The following is a 14,395-nucleotide window of genomic DNA, read 5'->3' on the forward strand; positions in this document are numbered from 1 at the left end:
TGCTTAACTTCAAGTAGATTATACATTCCTTAACGGACGATAGATTATGTCTTATAATTTTGCTTCTTTGGTGCTTAGCTCCATATTGGGAATGTGGCAGGTGAATAATAAATGTGTAATTCTATGATTGAACCCTGTGAGAAAGTGATGCCTCATGGTGTGAATTAGCTTCTGTGTATTTATTTTCATCTTTTAAAAACAGAATTGCTGTTCCTCTATGCATACCTGCATTTGCAGTATGTGGTTTTTTTCCTCCAAAGTTTCTGTTGTCAGTAGTTCATAGTTATTGATTTGCACTGTTTATTGGTAATAACTCTGTGGGCTGCTTTGCCTCAGGGATAATTTGATTAGGGGTACTGCTGTTTGACACCCTTCAGGAAAATGTTACAGTATAAAGGGTATTGGATTTGTCACAGAATGACACTGAAGAGAAGCTAGGGATAGGAAAACTAATAACATGCTAGCTTGGTTATTAAAATTGGGTCTTGTGGCAATTTTGTCCACCATTTTTTGTTGATATCACTGCCTTCCTAAGTGATAAGCATGTGACCAATTTGGTGACTTCTGTTTGGCAAGGGCAGAAATTAATGCCAGGTAAACAAGTTGTTGATTTATAGCAAGTTGATTTAGAGCCCATGCTTCCAGAATACTATTTTTCTATCCTCTAAGGTTAGATATCTGTTTGTGATGGAGAAAACATTTATGTAAGGAGACAAGATTGGGATGCACTGAAATGAAATGCTCATATTGACCACATCAACTTTAGTGGAACTTATTTGATGTAGTGACTCAGCCTCTGTGAAGCTGACTGTGTGTATGTGCTGTGTTTTGTACAGGAAATCATCATCCAGGGACCTGCCGGAGACCACAAGAAAACATGGGGAGGAGTAAGTTTCTCTTCGCTTTTAAATAATTTAGACTCTCTCCATATTAATCCACTGTATCCAGGAAACTAGATTTGTATCTCAAAGTTTTTTTGTGGACACCTAAATTGTATTTCTGGTTAGTGTTAGTAATTTTGTCTGAAGCAGGGCTGTGCAGAGAAAGACCAACAGACCACATGTTACACACTGGCAAGGGTCTTTTTTTTTTTCTTCTGCTCTTTCTGGACATCTCCCAGTACAGAGAGAGAAGGCTCACACTTGATACTATATAGACCTGCCCTAATCTCAGCTTCTTTACATCTCTTAGCAAAGTTACCCATATGCTTCCAATGGCTTCTAAGCCTTGTTGATAATAACATAAACAAAAAAATGATTCTACTATGCAATCAATAACAGTATTAAAAAGTTCATCTGTGAGGTTGATTTATAAATGGTTTTGATTTCCCCTAAAATGTTAAAGCCTGGCATTAAGACCCATTAGATTAATTCCTTTTGTTTATTTTTCCTTTCTCATAAGGCTACTTATGGGCAGAGGACAATAGACAAATTTAAGGTCATTTCGTTGTTAATATTAACCAGCCACTAGTGACATCATAAATAATCCTAATCAATATAGACCATAAAATCAGATGCTATAAAGAACCTCAGAGGGAAACCTGGTGTTGTGTAGCATAGTGAGAAGACTACTAAACATAGAGAGTCAGAGGCCTGAATTCAAGTTCTGCCTCTATTACCTTGATCAAATCCTAGAGCTCCCCTAAAGTTGTTTGTTGAACTCTGAGGTGGGATTAATACATTCTGCACTTCTGGCTTCAGCCAGTTGTGATTGGCATAATGTGATAATATGTATGAAAGTATGTTAAGAACTCTAAATCCACTGTATCCTGGATACAGTGGATTAATGGAAGTGGAAGAGAGCAGCGGTATCTGCTCATTGCTGTCCTTATTGAATATGTGTATTTTCATTGGTTCTGTCTTTTAACAGTTAAAATGAAGTTACTTGATCAGATGCTTCTGTAGGCAGCAGAGCTGGGACTGGGGTTGTGCAAGTGACAGACAGTGCTTCCTTATGTTTTGTGCTCTGGGTACTTTGCTTGCCCCCCCTTAGTATGGACCCTGGTAGGCAGCCCCAAGGATCATGGATCAATCGTGGAAAATACTTTCCTGAATCTTGCTGAGTCAGATTTTGCCTCTTTTCTTCAGAGCTTCCCTTGGAGATTGATTAGCCTAGGGATTCTGCTTCTTTCCCAACCTTCACAAAAAGATACCAATCTCTGATAGTTGAGAAGTTTTAAAAAATGAATAAATTAAAAAACTAGTAAAAGTTCTGAAACTAATTCATGCCATATCCTAACCCCAAGTCAGCTATCAATAGAAGCTTCCAGAGTAACTCATTGTGGCTTGAGCCTTAGCTAATCTCAAGCTTCAGATGGATTTGGAGAATGTTCTGATTGTTGGATTTCATCACGGCCACATGGAAAAGAGAGCTGCACTGAGACAAGGCAACACATTTCTTCTTGTTTCCTCTCTTCCTTTTCAGAATTATCATCAGGTCATTAGCAAGGAGATAATTAGGTGCTTACTTTAAAAGGTGCCTCAGCAAGTATTTGTTTAAATGGTCAGGCAATTAATAGAGTTCTTGCTAAAGGACAGGGCATGGTAATGTAATCTGCAAAGATGGGCATGTTTCCAACCTGGAGATGAGATAAGGAAAGTGCTTCAAAAAATGCTGCTTTTACAAACACACAGGAGCTTGTATAGCAGCATTTTGGGTGTTTGTGTTGACCACTTGAAAAGCATCCTTAACATCCTGAATCTCAAAGGCTCTACCCTTTACTCTCCAAGCTTTACTTAGTTTGCCTGATTACACTTGTTAATTGCTGACACTGTTAGTGGGGGAAAAAAAGATGCTACTGTGTGCTTATTTTTTTCTTTTCTGGCAATGTACAATGAAGTTTTTACTGGATTTGGCAGAGATTCTCGCAAACATAGCTCAATGTGTCATACAAAGGGACAGCAGAGGAAAACATCACAGAGACATGGCAGTAGCCTCATTAATTAAGGAGCCATGAAAACAACACAGCTGGAAAACCATACAGTGTAGGTGAAAAACTAAAACTGAGGTGAATTTCTTTTAGTGGTCTTTGATATTGGATGAAGACATTATTTATAAATACGTGTTAGACAAATCATTCTTTTATTTATGGGACATGAAAAAATTTATAAACAAAGTCTTAAAAACGGTGGGGAAGATGAGAACAGACTTGTGTATTTAATTTCTTGTCAGGCCACCGTCAGTATCCATTGAATGCAGCATTGAAATGCCATTTGCTATATATGAGTTCTGAGCTAGGGCTTAGTATTTAGGACTCTTAAGAATTATTATTTTGATATTAACAAGTATCTGCAGAGCACTTCATAACTCGCAGATATTTCTCCTATGTTATTTAAGTTGTAAGAGAACCCTATGATGTAAATAGGGATTATTATATTTATATATTATAAAACTGAGGGTCATGAGAGAAAGTCTTATCTAAAGTCCACAGCCTATAAATGGAGAGCTAAAATGCAAACCTAGGTCTCCATATGTCATATCCAGTTTTTATTTTCTTCCAATAAACCATGTTCTGAATACACTAGTCATCAGTAGTGTATAAAGTCGATTAAAAACTTAGGAGCTATCTGTTGCTGTGAAAAGTATGGAAAAAAATATTTTCTAAGATCTACGATGATGTTCATGTATTTCTCACAACATGGGGAACGGACAGATAAGCAAAGAGAAATGGCTCAGTGTTCATCACCATTTATGGTGACAGCTAAAACATATGTGTATCAGATGGTGGAGTGCCTCAAATATCAAAATCCTCTGAGCAGCAATGGTCCATGGCTGCAGTAATTCAAAGGCAGCAGCACTGATTGGCAGGCACCAAGTTAGGTAACAAGGTAATTCAACTCTGAACCTTGCTGTACACAGCCCACGGTGGGAGGTGCCTAAAGTAAGGGGCCTAAGACACCACTTACCTGGGAAAAGTCACCCTTCTTGATCGATAGGTTTTTATTTTTGTGGTTTTTCTTAACACAAAGAATATAGCACATCATAAAACACCAAAACAATATGAGACAACAAGAGGAGATGCTGTTACAAAAAAGAATAGTATGTATAAATAAAATTATGTATAAGATTTTAGCAGAGAATTAACATTTTCACGAGAAGAGAATGTAAAGATTTTACAAATGTGTATATACAGACTCACAAAATATTATGTATATAATACTAGAGTTTTATACTTTAATATAATATAAAGAGTACTTTAATCATCTTCAGATGGAAATGAAAACTTTATTCTACCTTTTCATTTCTCCCCTGAGCAGCTGGTATATTCATGACAAAACGACAAAAGTTTCAGTACTCTACAAAGCAATTTCTTGGTAAAAAATTTTGTGGTTATTGTTTTTGTTAACAATGGTTGAGTAGAATTTGATTTTAAGTCATACCTGTTTTCCATCTGAATTTTTTCTGTGAGAGAACACGATTCTCTTACTGCATGTTCTAGGTGCTGTAACAGCAATTTATGGCCTTTATTAGCGTAATATGCAGTTATTGATGGCTAATTTCACTGTCGTTAAGAACAGAGCTTCTGGAAGAAATTCATCATGCTGTCTTAATAGCAAACCACAAGCTGCTCCTACTCCTCTTTTATAAAATGAGAATAATATTTAGCCATGAAACTTCAAAAGGATTAATTTTGCTTTGTTGTGTAGAAAACAGTACCTGGAATAGCTGAATGACAGTAAGCACATAGGTCTTATTTGTGGAGAATAATTAAAATAAAAATATAAAGATACTTGAGCATTTTTTTTCTGTTTCTTCCCTTCTAGTAGTCTTTGGAAATAGCTTTTACCTAGCCTAGAAGAAAACCCTAGGTCTATAAAATCTTAATCTGAAAAGTCAGTTTCTATCTTTATTTTCCATACTTAATGGTATGGGAACCAATGGTTTCCATACCATTAAGTATGATATTTGGGCCATTAAAACATGCCCTTGATGTTCTAGTATACGTGAACATATTGTTGTGCTATAAAGAAACAGTGGCAGTGCTGCCACTTAGTCTTTGTTGTTTATTTATTTATTTATTTATTGTTTATTGCAGTAACATTGGTTTATAACATTGTATAAATTTCAGGTGTACATCATTATACTTCTATTTCTGCATAGATTACATCATGTTCACCACTCAAATACTAACTACAACCCATCACCACCCACATGTGCCGAATTACCCCTTTCGCCCTCCTCCCTCCCCCACTCCTCTCTGGTAACCACCAATCCAATCTCTGTCTCTATGTGTTTGTTTATTGTTGTTATTATCTACTACTTAATTAAGCTTAATTAAGGAAATCATACGGTATTTGACCTTCTCCCTCTGACTCATTTCGCTTTGCATAATACCCTCAATGGCCATCCATGTTGTCACAAATGGCTGGATTTCATCGTTTCTTATGGCTGAGTAGTGTTCCATTGTGTATATGTACCACATCTTCTTTATCCATTCGTCCCTTGATGGGCACTTAGGTTGCTGCCAAGTCTTGGCTATTGTGAAGAGTGCTACAGTGAACACAGGGGTGCATGTATCTTTATGCATTGGTGTTTTCAAGTTCTTTGGATAAATACCCAACAGTGGAATAGCTGGATCATATGGTAGTTCTATGCTTGATTTTTTAAGGAATCTCCATACTGTTTTCCATAGTGGCTGCACCAGTTTGCACTCCCACCAGCAGTGTATGAGAGTTCCCTTCTCTCCACATCCTCTCCAACACATGTTGTTTCCTGTCTTGTTAATTATAGCCATTCTGACGGGTGTGAGGTGATATCTCATAGTAGTTTTGATTTCTATTTCCCTGATAGTTAATGATTTTGAACATCTTTTCATTTGTCTGTTGGCCATCTGTATATCTTCTTTGGAGAAATGTCTGTTCAGGTCTTTTGCCCATTTTTTAATTGGGTTGTTAGTTTTTTTGTTGTTGAGATGCATGAGTTCTTTATATATTTTGGAGATTAACCCCTTATCAGATGTATGGTTTGCAAATATCTTCTCCCAGTTGTTAGGTTGTCTTCTTGTTTTGTTGATGGTTTCCTTTGCTGTGCAGAAGCTTTTTAGTTTGATGTAGTCCCATTTGTTTATTTTTTCTATCGTTTCTCTTGCCCGGTCAGACATGGTGCTTGAAAGTATGTTGCTAAGACCGATGTCAAAGAGCGTACTCCCTATGTTTTCTTCTAGAAGTTTCATAGTTTCAGGTCTTACATTCAAGTCTTTAATCCATTTGGAGTTAATTTTTGTGTATGGTGTAAGGTAAGGGTCTACTTTCATTTTTTTTCATGTGGCTGTCCAGTTTTCCCAACACCATTTGTTGAAGAGACTTTCTTTTCCCCATTGTATGTTCTTGGCTCCTTTGTCAAAGAGTAGCTGTCCATATATGTGTGGGTTTATTTCTGAGTTTTCGATTCTATTCCATTGATCTGTGTGTTTTTGTGCCAGTACCATGCTGTTTTGGTTACTATAGCTTTATAGTATATTTTGAAATCAGGGAGTGTGATACCTCCAGCTTTGTTCTTTTTTCTCAGGATTCCTTTAGCTATTCGGGGTCTTTTGTTGTTCCATATAAATTTTAGAATTCTCTTAGTCTTTGTTTTTTATTAAAAACATACCAGCATAATTCCTTTGGGTTCTTGGATGTGCTTGGTTCCTTTAGCCCAAGGAACCCAAACATGTCCCCCACTTATCAAGACTCAGTGGAAGGAAAGATGGGTTATAGCTACCACAGTAAATCTCTAAGCTCTTTGATTCACTGCTGCTCAGTTGAGGCCAATCCTAAACTTTAACTCTGAGCATACAGCTCCATATTTTCAAACAGGGAATGAATGTTCCAACTGACAAGCCTTGTAAAGTGACTGTTTCATAATGTAGTACCTAATTTTATTTGACAGCTCCCTGGATTATAGTTCAAGTGAAGGCACATATTTAAAGACAATTGATTATTTCATTTTCTGGCCTATATTAAATGTGAGAGTCTCTTTATTACGGTAGCATATTCATGCCTCTGCAGTTTAGATGATGTCACCAATTTATCGCAAACCCTTATCTTCATAATTTTATAACAGTAATACAAATCTGCTTGAGGCTGACAACAGCCATTATTTTTTCCTGGCAAGTCTTTCCCACCAGAAAAAAATGAGCTGACTATTTAAGGGTCAGGCTACTTTTATTTTTTTTAACTCTTTATAGTGCTTGATGCTTTTTGTCTTTGATGCAGTCCTCTCTGCCTTTTACCAAATTAAGAAGAAAATAACTTTTCGTGTATAAATTTAAAAGAGTTTCTCAACCTCTGCACTATTGACTTTTTTTAAAAAAAGTTGAGGCAAAATTCACATAACATGGAATTGACCATTTTAAAGGTACATATCAGTGGCATTTAGTACATTCACAATATTGTTCAGCTATCCAGTTCTAAAACATTTCCATCACCTCCAAAGGAGACCCCGTACCCACTAAGCAGTCAGTCTCTATTCCTCCCTCTCCCCGGGCCCTGGAAACCTGTAACCTACTTTCTGTCTCTATCGATTTATGTATTCTGGATATTTCATGTAAATGGAATAATACAATATGTGACCTTTGTGTCTGGCTTTTTTCACTTAGCATAATGTTTTTTAGATTTATCCATGTTGTATTAGTATTAGTACCTATTCCTTTTTATGGCTAATATCCCATTGTATGAATATACCACATTTTGATTATCCATTCATGAGTTGATGTATATTTGGGTTGTTTCCACCTTTTGGCTAATGTAAATAATGCTACTATGAACATTGATGTACAAGTTTTTGTTTGAATATCTGTTTTCAATTCTTTGGAGTATATACCTAGGGGTGACTATTGACATTTTGGGCCAGATAATTCTTTGTTGTGTGTGAGAGGGCTGTCCTGTGCATTGTAAGATGTTTAGCAGCATCCTTGGCCTTTCCCCACTAGGTGCCAATGGCACCTATTCCGAGTTGTGACGACCAGAAATGTATCCGTATGCTGCCAAATGTTCCCTGGAGTGTAAAATCGCCCAAGGTTCAGAACCATTGATTTAGAATAAAAGAAAGGAAATCTTTAGAGATAAGCCATAATTCACATATAATGTTTTTCATAGAAGTAATTTGAGTCTAAAGGAGAGTATTATATGGTTCCTGAAACCAAGATGTAGTCCTGGCCCTGTGATCAAGCAGCTGTGTCCTTGCATTAGTTACTTAACCTCTGGATTTCAGTTTTTGTCAGTAAAATGAAGAGATTGAGATGCATCAGTGGTTTCCAGTGTGCTCGATGAAGCCCCAGGTTTTCTAAAGGTGTTCCTGGAGGAGCCACCATGAGGGAAGGGAGGAAGATGAAGTGCTACTGCTATGTAGCACCTCCTTTTCAGATAGAGCAAGCAAACGTTTGAATTCTGCTCTCATTTCTAGAGCAAATTTACATATAAACAATATTGATTTCACCAGTGAAAAGTCATTTCTGAAATCCATGTGCTAATTAATAAAAGCACTAATTTGTCAGTGAGACTCCATTTGTTAAAGCCATTGTGCTCTGCTGTTGTGGGCAGGAGAGAAAGATAGCTGAATGTTCTCTCTGAATGCTATTTGAATAGCCACTTCTGGAATGTGGCTTTTTGATAAAATGAAGTATGTATTCTATTAGGGCAATTATCCACTCCTAGAGTCTAGATTACAGTAACTATCACATAGCTAATATCATATTGTCTATGTTGACAAGTTGTAAAGCATTCATTATAACATAGAGTTATGTATTTAAAACTGTATTTTATATTTGGTGAATTCTATCTGCTTACCATTTTTCCCATTAAATGGTGATTATTAGTTATAGTTATTTCCATATTCTTCCATATGGAACAGAACTGTAATCAGTGTAGATAGGATCCATAAACTAAAAAGAAAGTTTTATGGTTGTAACAACTGTAAACACTAAGACTAATGATATTCTTGCTGATATAATTGAAGTACTACTGACAGGAGAAATACCCATCTTTGGAATTCTCCTGTTTTGATGACTACACCTGATTGTGTGCTTAATTTTGTGCAAATTAGAGCATCTGCTAATTCTATATTTGTTTCCTGTGGGTAAGGCACATCTCCTAATCCATAAATATCATGTATTAGACTACCATACATTTAAATCAATTGTTATAATTGCTAGTAACTTGATTGCTGTCATCTACCATTTCATGAAGAATTCTTTTTGATAAGAAGGAGTTATAAATTGTAAAATTCCTTCAAAGAAAATTTGGCCTTTTACCTTCCTTTGTGGGAGAATCTATTAGACCATTTCTCTGAATCTCATTATTCCTTACAAAGCATAAAATCATTAGGCAAGAGATATCTGAATATATGATCTACAATTTGGCTTTAAAGAAAACTATATTGAATTAGTAAGACTCACTCTGGGGGGAACCATGTTTATTTTGTTTTTAAAGAATATTGACTTTATAGATATACATTAGCTCTTTTGTCTTCTCTCTTATAGAAATCCATTTCTGGCGTTTTCTCCACACTTATTCCTAGAAACCTGCCTGTTATCATCTGGCATTTCATTGTATACCTCCGGTAGCACAAAGATATATTTTTTAAAAGTCTTAGGTAGTGATCATAACCACCACATTATCCTTAAGAAGCAGGTTCAGGATATTAAAGATATTAATAACAATTATTTCTTCTCTCAAACCCTGTGACTTCGCAGTATGACTGGCTCAGTCCTGTAGCCTTCAAATTATTTTTTAAATATCTAACTTCTTGAATGGGTTTCAGCTCCCTAGTTCAAGTGAAAACATATACTACATGCCATACTTTTTTTTTTTTTTTTTGACGAGGAAGATCAGCCCTGAGCTAACATCCATGCCAATCTTCCTCTTTTTGCTGAGGAAGACTGGCTCTGAGCTAATATCTATTGCTAATCCTCCTCCTTTTTTTTTCCCCCCAAAGCCCCAGTAGATAGTTGTATGTCATAGTTGTACATCCTTCTGGTTGCTGTATGTGGGACACGGCCTCAGCATGGCCAGAGAAGCAGTGCGTCGGTGCGCGCCCGGGATCCAAACCCGGGCCGCCAGTAGTGGAGTGCGCGCACTTAACCGCTAAGCCACGGGGCCGGCCCACTATATGCCATTCTAACTAAGCTATAAGTTTGTGACAACCTGGTTGGGTACATGAACAGCACCATACAACAAATTCTGAATTATAAACCTACCTGCTATGGAAAAATTAACCTTTAATTTCCACAAATAGGTTATAGTGGTGAAATACAATTGGGAAATATTCTGTTTTTTTCCACCTTCCTAAATAATAGGAGGATGATCCAAATAGCATCTTTTTAGTTTGCATAATTTTGTTTTTTAGTAAGTGAAATGTCACTTTAGAATGTGAGACGTTGTTTTTCTAGGGAAAGTTATTTCCATCAGTCTGTGATAAGAAATACCTATTTAATACCTATTTCAGCTGAAAAAACCTTGAAGGCATTGTATACATGTACAACTGAGTAAATAATAGTATCAAAATGCTTAGAAGCAAGAAAACAAGGAATTATGAGTATTAACACTTCATAAGATTTTTTTAATATAAATCTGAGAACAGAGTTGGGTGGGGAGGGTGCCTTGTTGATTTTCTCTTCTTGTTTGTTTTTTTTGTTGTTGGTTTGGGAGATGGTGGTTGCTTGGCAGAAAATAATATATTCATATCCCGAAAGGATTTGAATATGATACATTAACTCCCACTTAGCAAAACTCTTTTCAATTATAAAACTCTTCACAGTTAACAACTGAAAGGACCTAAGAAATCATGTATAACACTTAGCTTCACAAATTCAGAGACAGGCCCAGATAAATTAAGCAACAAATGCAGAATCATGCAGCCAGTTTAGTGCTGGAGCTGGAATAGAAACCTACATATCCTAACTACAAATTCAGGACTTTTTCACTGTACTACACTTTTCTCTTTTCCTGCAGTTTCATTCGTCTCAATACAGAGTTGGTGAAAGTGGTGAACAGATATTGGCTTTTTTAGACTTGAACAAAATAGTCTCAAAAGGCAGTTTTCACGTGACAAACAGAAGGCTCAAATAATTGGATAGGTTAGTATGTTCTGCAGTCTTTTATGAGAAATTCACAACTAAATAAGATATTAGAGATTTACTCAGAAAAAAACAGCTTCGTGGTTGGCATGTGGATTCATTATAGATTCAGCATGTGGTACACCAGTCTTTACACAACATTGTCTAGGAACAAACTTTCTATTTGAATACATACATTTTGCGGATTGTTGATGCTCACCTTTTTAATAAGTGTTAAACTTTTTGAAAACTATTTTTATGGAAATAGTTCTAAAATAGATACTATAATGTACTGCCTTCCCAAACAATATCCTAAATATCATATGGTCCTTTCTTGGTGACTCAGATTTACCATTATAAACATAATCCTTGATGCCTACAGCCTTGGAAGCTGTTAGTGTGAGGGGGATTAGGGCCTACTCTAAAATAACCCTCAAAGGGCCTTCTGTCTTTGTTTTCCCTTGTCTTCAGATTAATCAGCTTTCACTTCTTGTTGCTGTCAGTGTGTTGATCTAGTTCAGCTCACCCCTGCCCCTTCTACTTTTCAACTTTAATGTGTAGTGAGGCTTTCAATTCTCATAGCCAGGCTTATGGATAAGAGGTGAATAAATTGATTGATTAATCTAAGGGAGCTGGGGGTCCCTGTAGGTAAAGCATAAGATAAGTTATAATGCACGATCTTAGTCATCTCGTGTTTCTAAGTTCAGGAGACTGGGTTTATTTGAGTGACTACTGCATAAATGATGTATTACTATCATTAATATCCACAATGATTATGTAAAATATTGAATAGGTACCTGAACTATCAAATAACCTAAAAATCAATAGAACATAATTTATTTATTGTATTTTGTTGTAGCTACTCATGATTCTCTAAACATATATATGTGTCCTGTGTGTAATTTTCATTTGTTAATCTGTCCTTAAGAGCTTCTTTGTGTTCTGTTGTTAAAATTCTAATGATGATAGGCTATCAACATACCAAAATTTAAGTTAATAAAAGTAAGCATATAAGTTATGGTAAAGGATGGTTACCATGAGCTTGTTACAAATATCAGGTCCTTGTAAATAAGGACCAGAAATAGACCTTAATTTACATTCTGATGAATTTCTGAAATTTTAAAATCTCGTAATATCCCCAAAATATTTATGAATCATCAAAGTATATTGTAGCCACTACATGACATTAGATAATTAAAAGGACCTATGAGACTCTGATAAGGCTTTAATAATGGCTAAAGGTACAGTGCAGCAGGAGAAAGATGGCTCCTAAGGCCATTTTTAGTCACATAGGACATGCTTTGTCTTCTAATTGTGAACCACAAAGATATGTGCAAGATAGCCTTGGTCTCAGGAGAGCCAAGGCACAAGTTTACTGTGAATTTTTGATACCCCACTGGTCATATAGCTGAAAGTAGGCTGCATAATCAATTACATCAGATTCAAACCATAACTCTATACATTTTCAGTGAACAGTGTAGACAAGCTAGTACAGAGTGCCTCCAAGGGAGTTTCAGACTTTAAACAGCACTTAATAAAGCTAGTACATTTCATCCCAAACTTGACCAAGGGGACCAAACTCCCAGGCATCCCTGGAGTTAAGCATGTAGACCCACTGCAAGTTAACCGTGTCCTTACTCATTTATTCTGTGTTTTCTAAGTGTATTTTTATTATCAGCTTAGTAAATCTATTGTTTTTCCTTTCATGGAATAACTGCCACCATGACAGTGACAAGTCATACTACTGTTTATTGAGCATCCATTCTTTGCTAAGTTCTGAGCAAAGCACTTCATGTACATTACCTCATTTATAACTATGAGATTGGTGCTGTTATTCCAATTTTACAAATGAAGAAGGGAAGCTTAGTGTTTTTGCTTTCCTCACATAGCTGTTTGCTCTAACAACTTTTGTTCCTACTTTCTAAATGTATAACTGATGTTCATCACTTAACAAGCTTGGGATACCAATGAGATCACATTTGTTACTCAAATTAAACAACCACAGCCCCTGGTAATACAAGAATGTCTTCCTTCCCTGACCAACCCTGTTCCTATGAGAAATTCAAGAACTCAAGGGTTGAATATTAGGTCTAGACGAGTAGGCCCTGACCCTTGCAAGAAAATAGAATGCTAGGTTCATGTATAGAAAGTCCTCATTCTCTTTTGCTCTGGATGTTCTTGCTGCTATTGCTGGTATATAGTCTTACATCAAAACCAGGGCACCCAAAACCAGGCTTTCTGGTACCTAGAACAGTTCCAAGGGCACTAAAGGAATCACTACAGTAACTGAGGTATAGGTTGCCTCAGCTGGGCTGGTAGTAATTTCCACCAATGCTGGGAAAAGAAGAGGGCTCCTTTCTACCTAGCGTTTCACTCACCTGTGCTCACCCCATAATGCAGTAGGCCTGATTTTCCAATGTTTCAGCTATTTAGTGACCTTGTTGTTTCAGTTTTCATATCCCTGGCCTCTTCCCCAGGCAAGCTCATAGAACCAGAGTGGCTAATTGAGGAAAGGCTAGCTTAGGAAAACCTACAAATGAGGGATGTGACTGGATAGTGTAGGGGGCTACACCATATTCTTTTTTTGCTAGCTGTAACTTTTATCAGAGCCACAATAACCCATCTGACAGGTGACAGGTTTCAGTAACTGAACTTTCAAAAGGGATCTTGGTCTTCTTCCTCAGAGAAGGAACTTCCCAGCCCATTCAAGCTTGGTGTGCCAAATTTGAGAGAGCAGTTGCAAGACTGCATCTGTCTCTCAAACCCCTAGGTCAGAGGTTCCCAAACTTTCTGAATTTATGGTGCTCTTAGTTATCACAGTGATTTTTTCATAGTAGCCACAGGCTAAAAGAAATACCTAATAGTTCCATATAAGTAATTAGGTCCAAACAACTTATTAAGTATTTATATCCTCATAGCTTAGTAATCATTTGAAAAAATAATATACATAAATTGAAAGAAAGTAATATTTTTATTTCAATCTTAGATAGCCATGCAATTACTTACTAATGGGATGTGTGTTCCTATTGGGCACACATTTCTCAAACCTTGGAATCAGATTGGATACTGTCACCTCCATTTCCTGTTCCTCATTGATTTTTCACAGAGCACTTATTTTTTTAATCATAGTCAAAAATCCAGATTTACAAAGGAAATGAATGTAGAACTATCTAATGATGAAACGATGTCCAACACATATTGAGTATCAATTTCCTTCAAAAATCTAAAATATCCTGCACATTCTCCATGAATTTGCTGCAACACCCTGGGAGGCCTCGGTGCACTCTTTGGGAATCATGGTGCCAGTTTCTTGCTAAGCCAAAAAGCATCTGGCTACGTCCTCTTCCCAAAACAGTAGGT

General features: G+C 36.5%; 1 protein-coding gene across 1 annotated transcript in view; it reads left to right on the top strand.

Moving 5' to 3' along the window:
- Positions 1–14,395, top strand: part of PRRG1 (proline rich and Gla domain 1) — a 136,195-nt gene that overhangs the window by 57,232 nt on the left and 64,568 nt on the right. The window contains exon 2 of the mRNA XM_058535626.1: positions 837–887. Coding sequence (XP_058391609.1) covers positions 878–887 — 10 coding nt within the window. The 5' untranslated portion in view covers positions 837–877. The remainder of the gene's footprint in view (positions 1–836; positions 888–14,395) is intronic.

Source organism: Diceros bicornis, chromosome X (genome assembly GCF_020826845.1).
Source record: "Diceros bicornis minor isolate mBicDic1 chromosome X, mDicBic1.mat.cur, whole genome shotgun sequence".
NCBI lineage: Eukaryota > Metazoa > Chordata > Mammalia > Perissodactyla > Rhinocerotidae > Diceros > Diceros bicornis.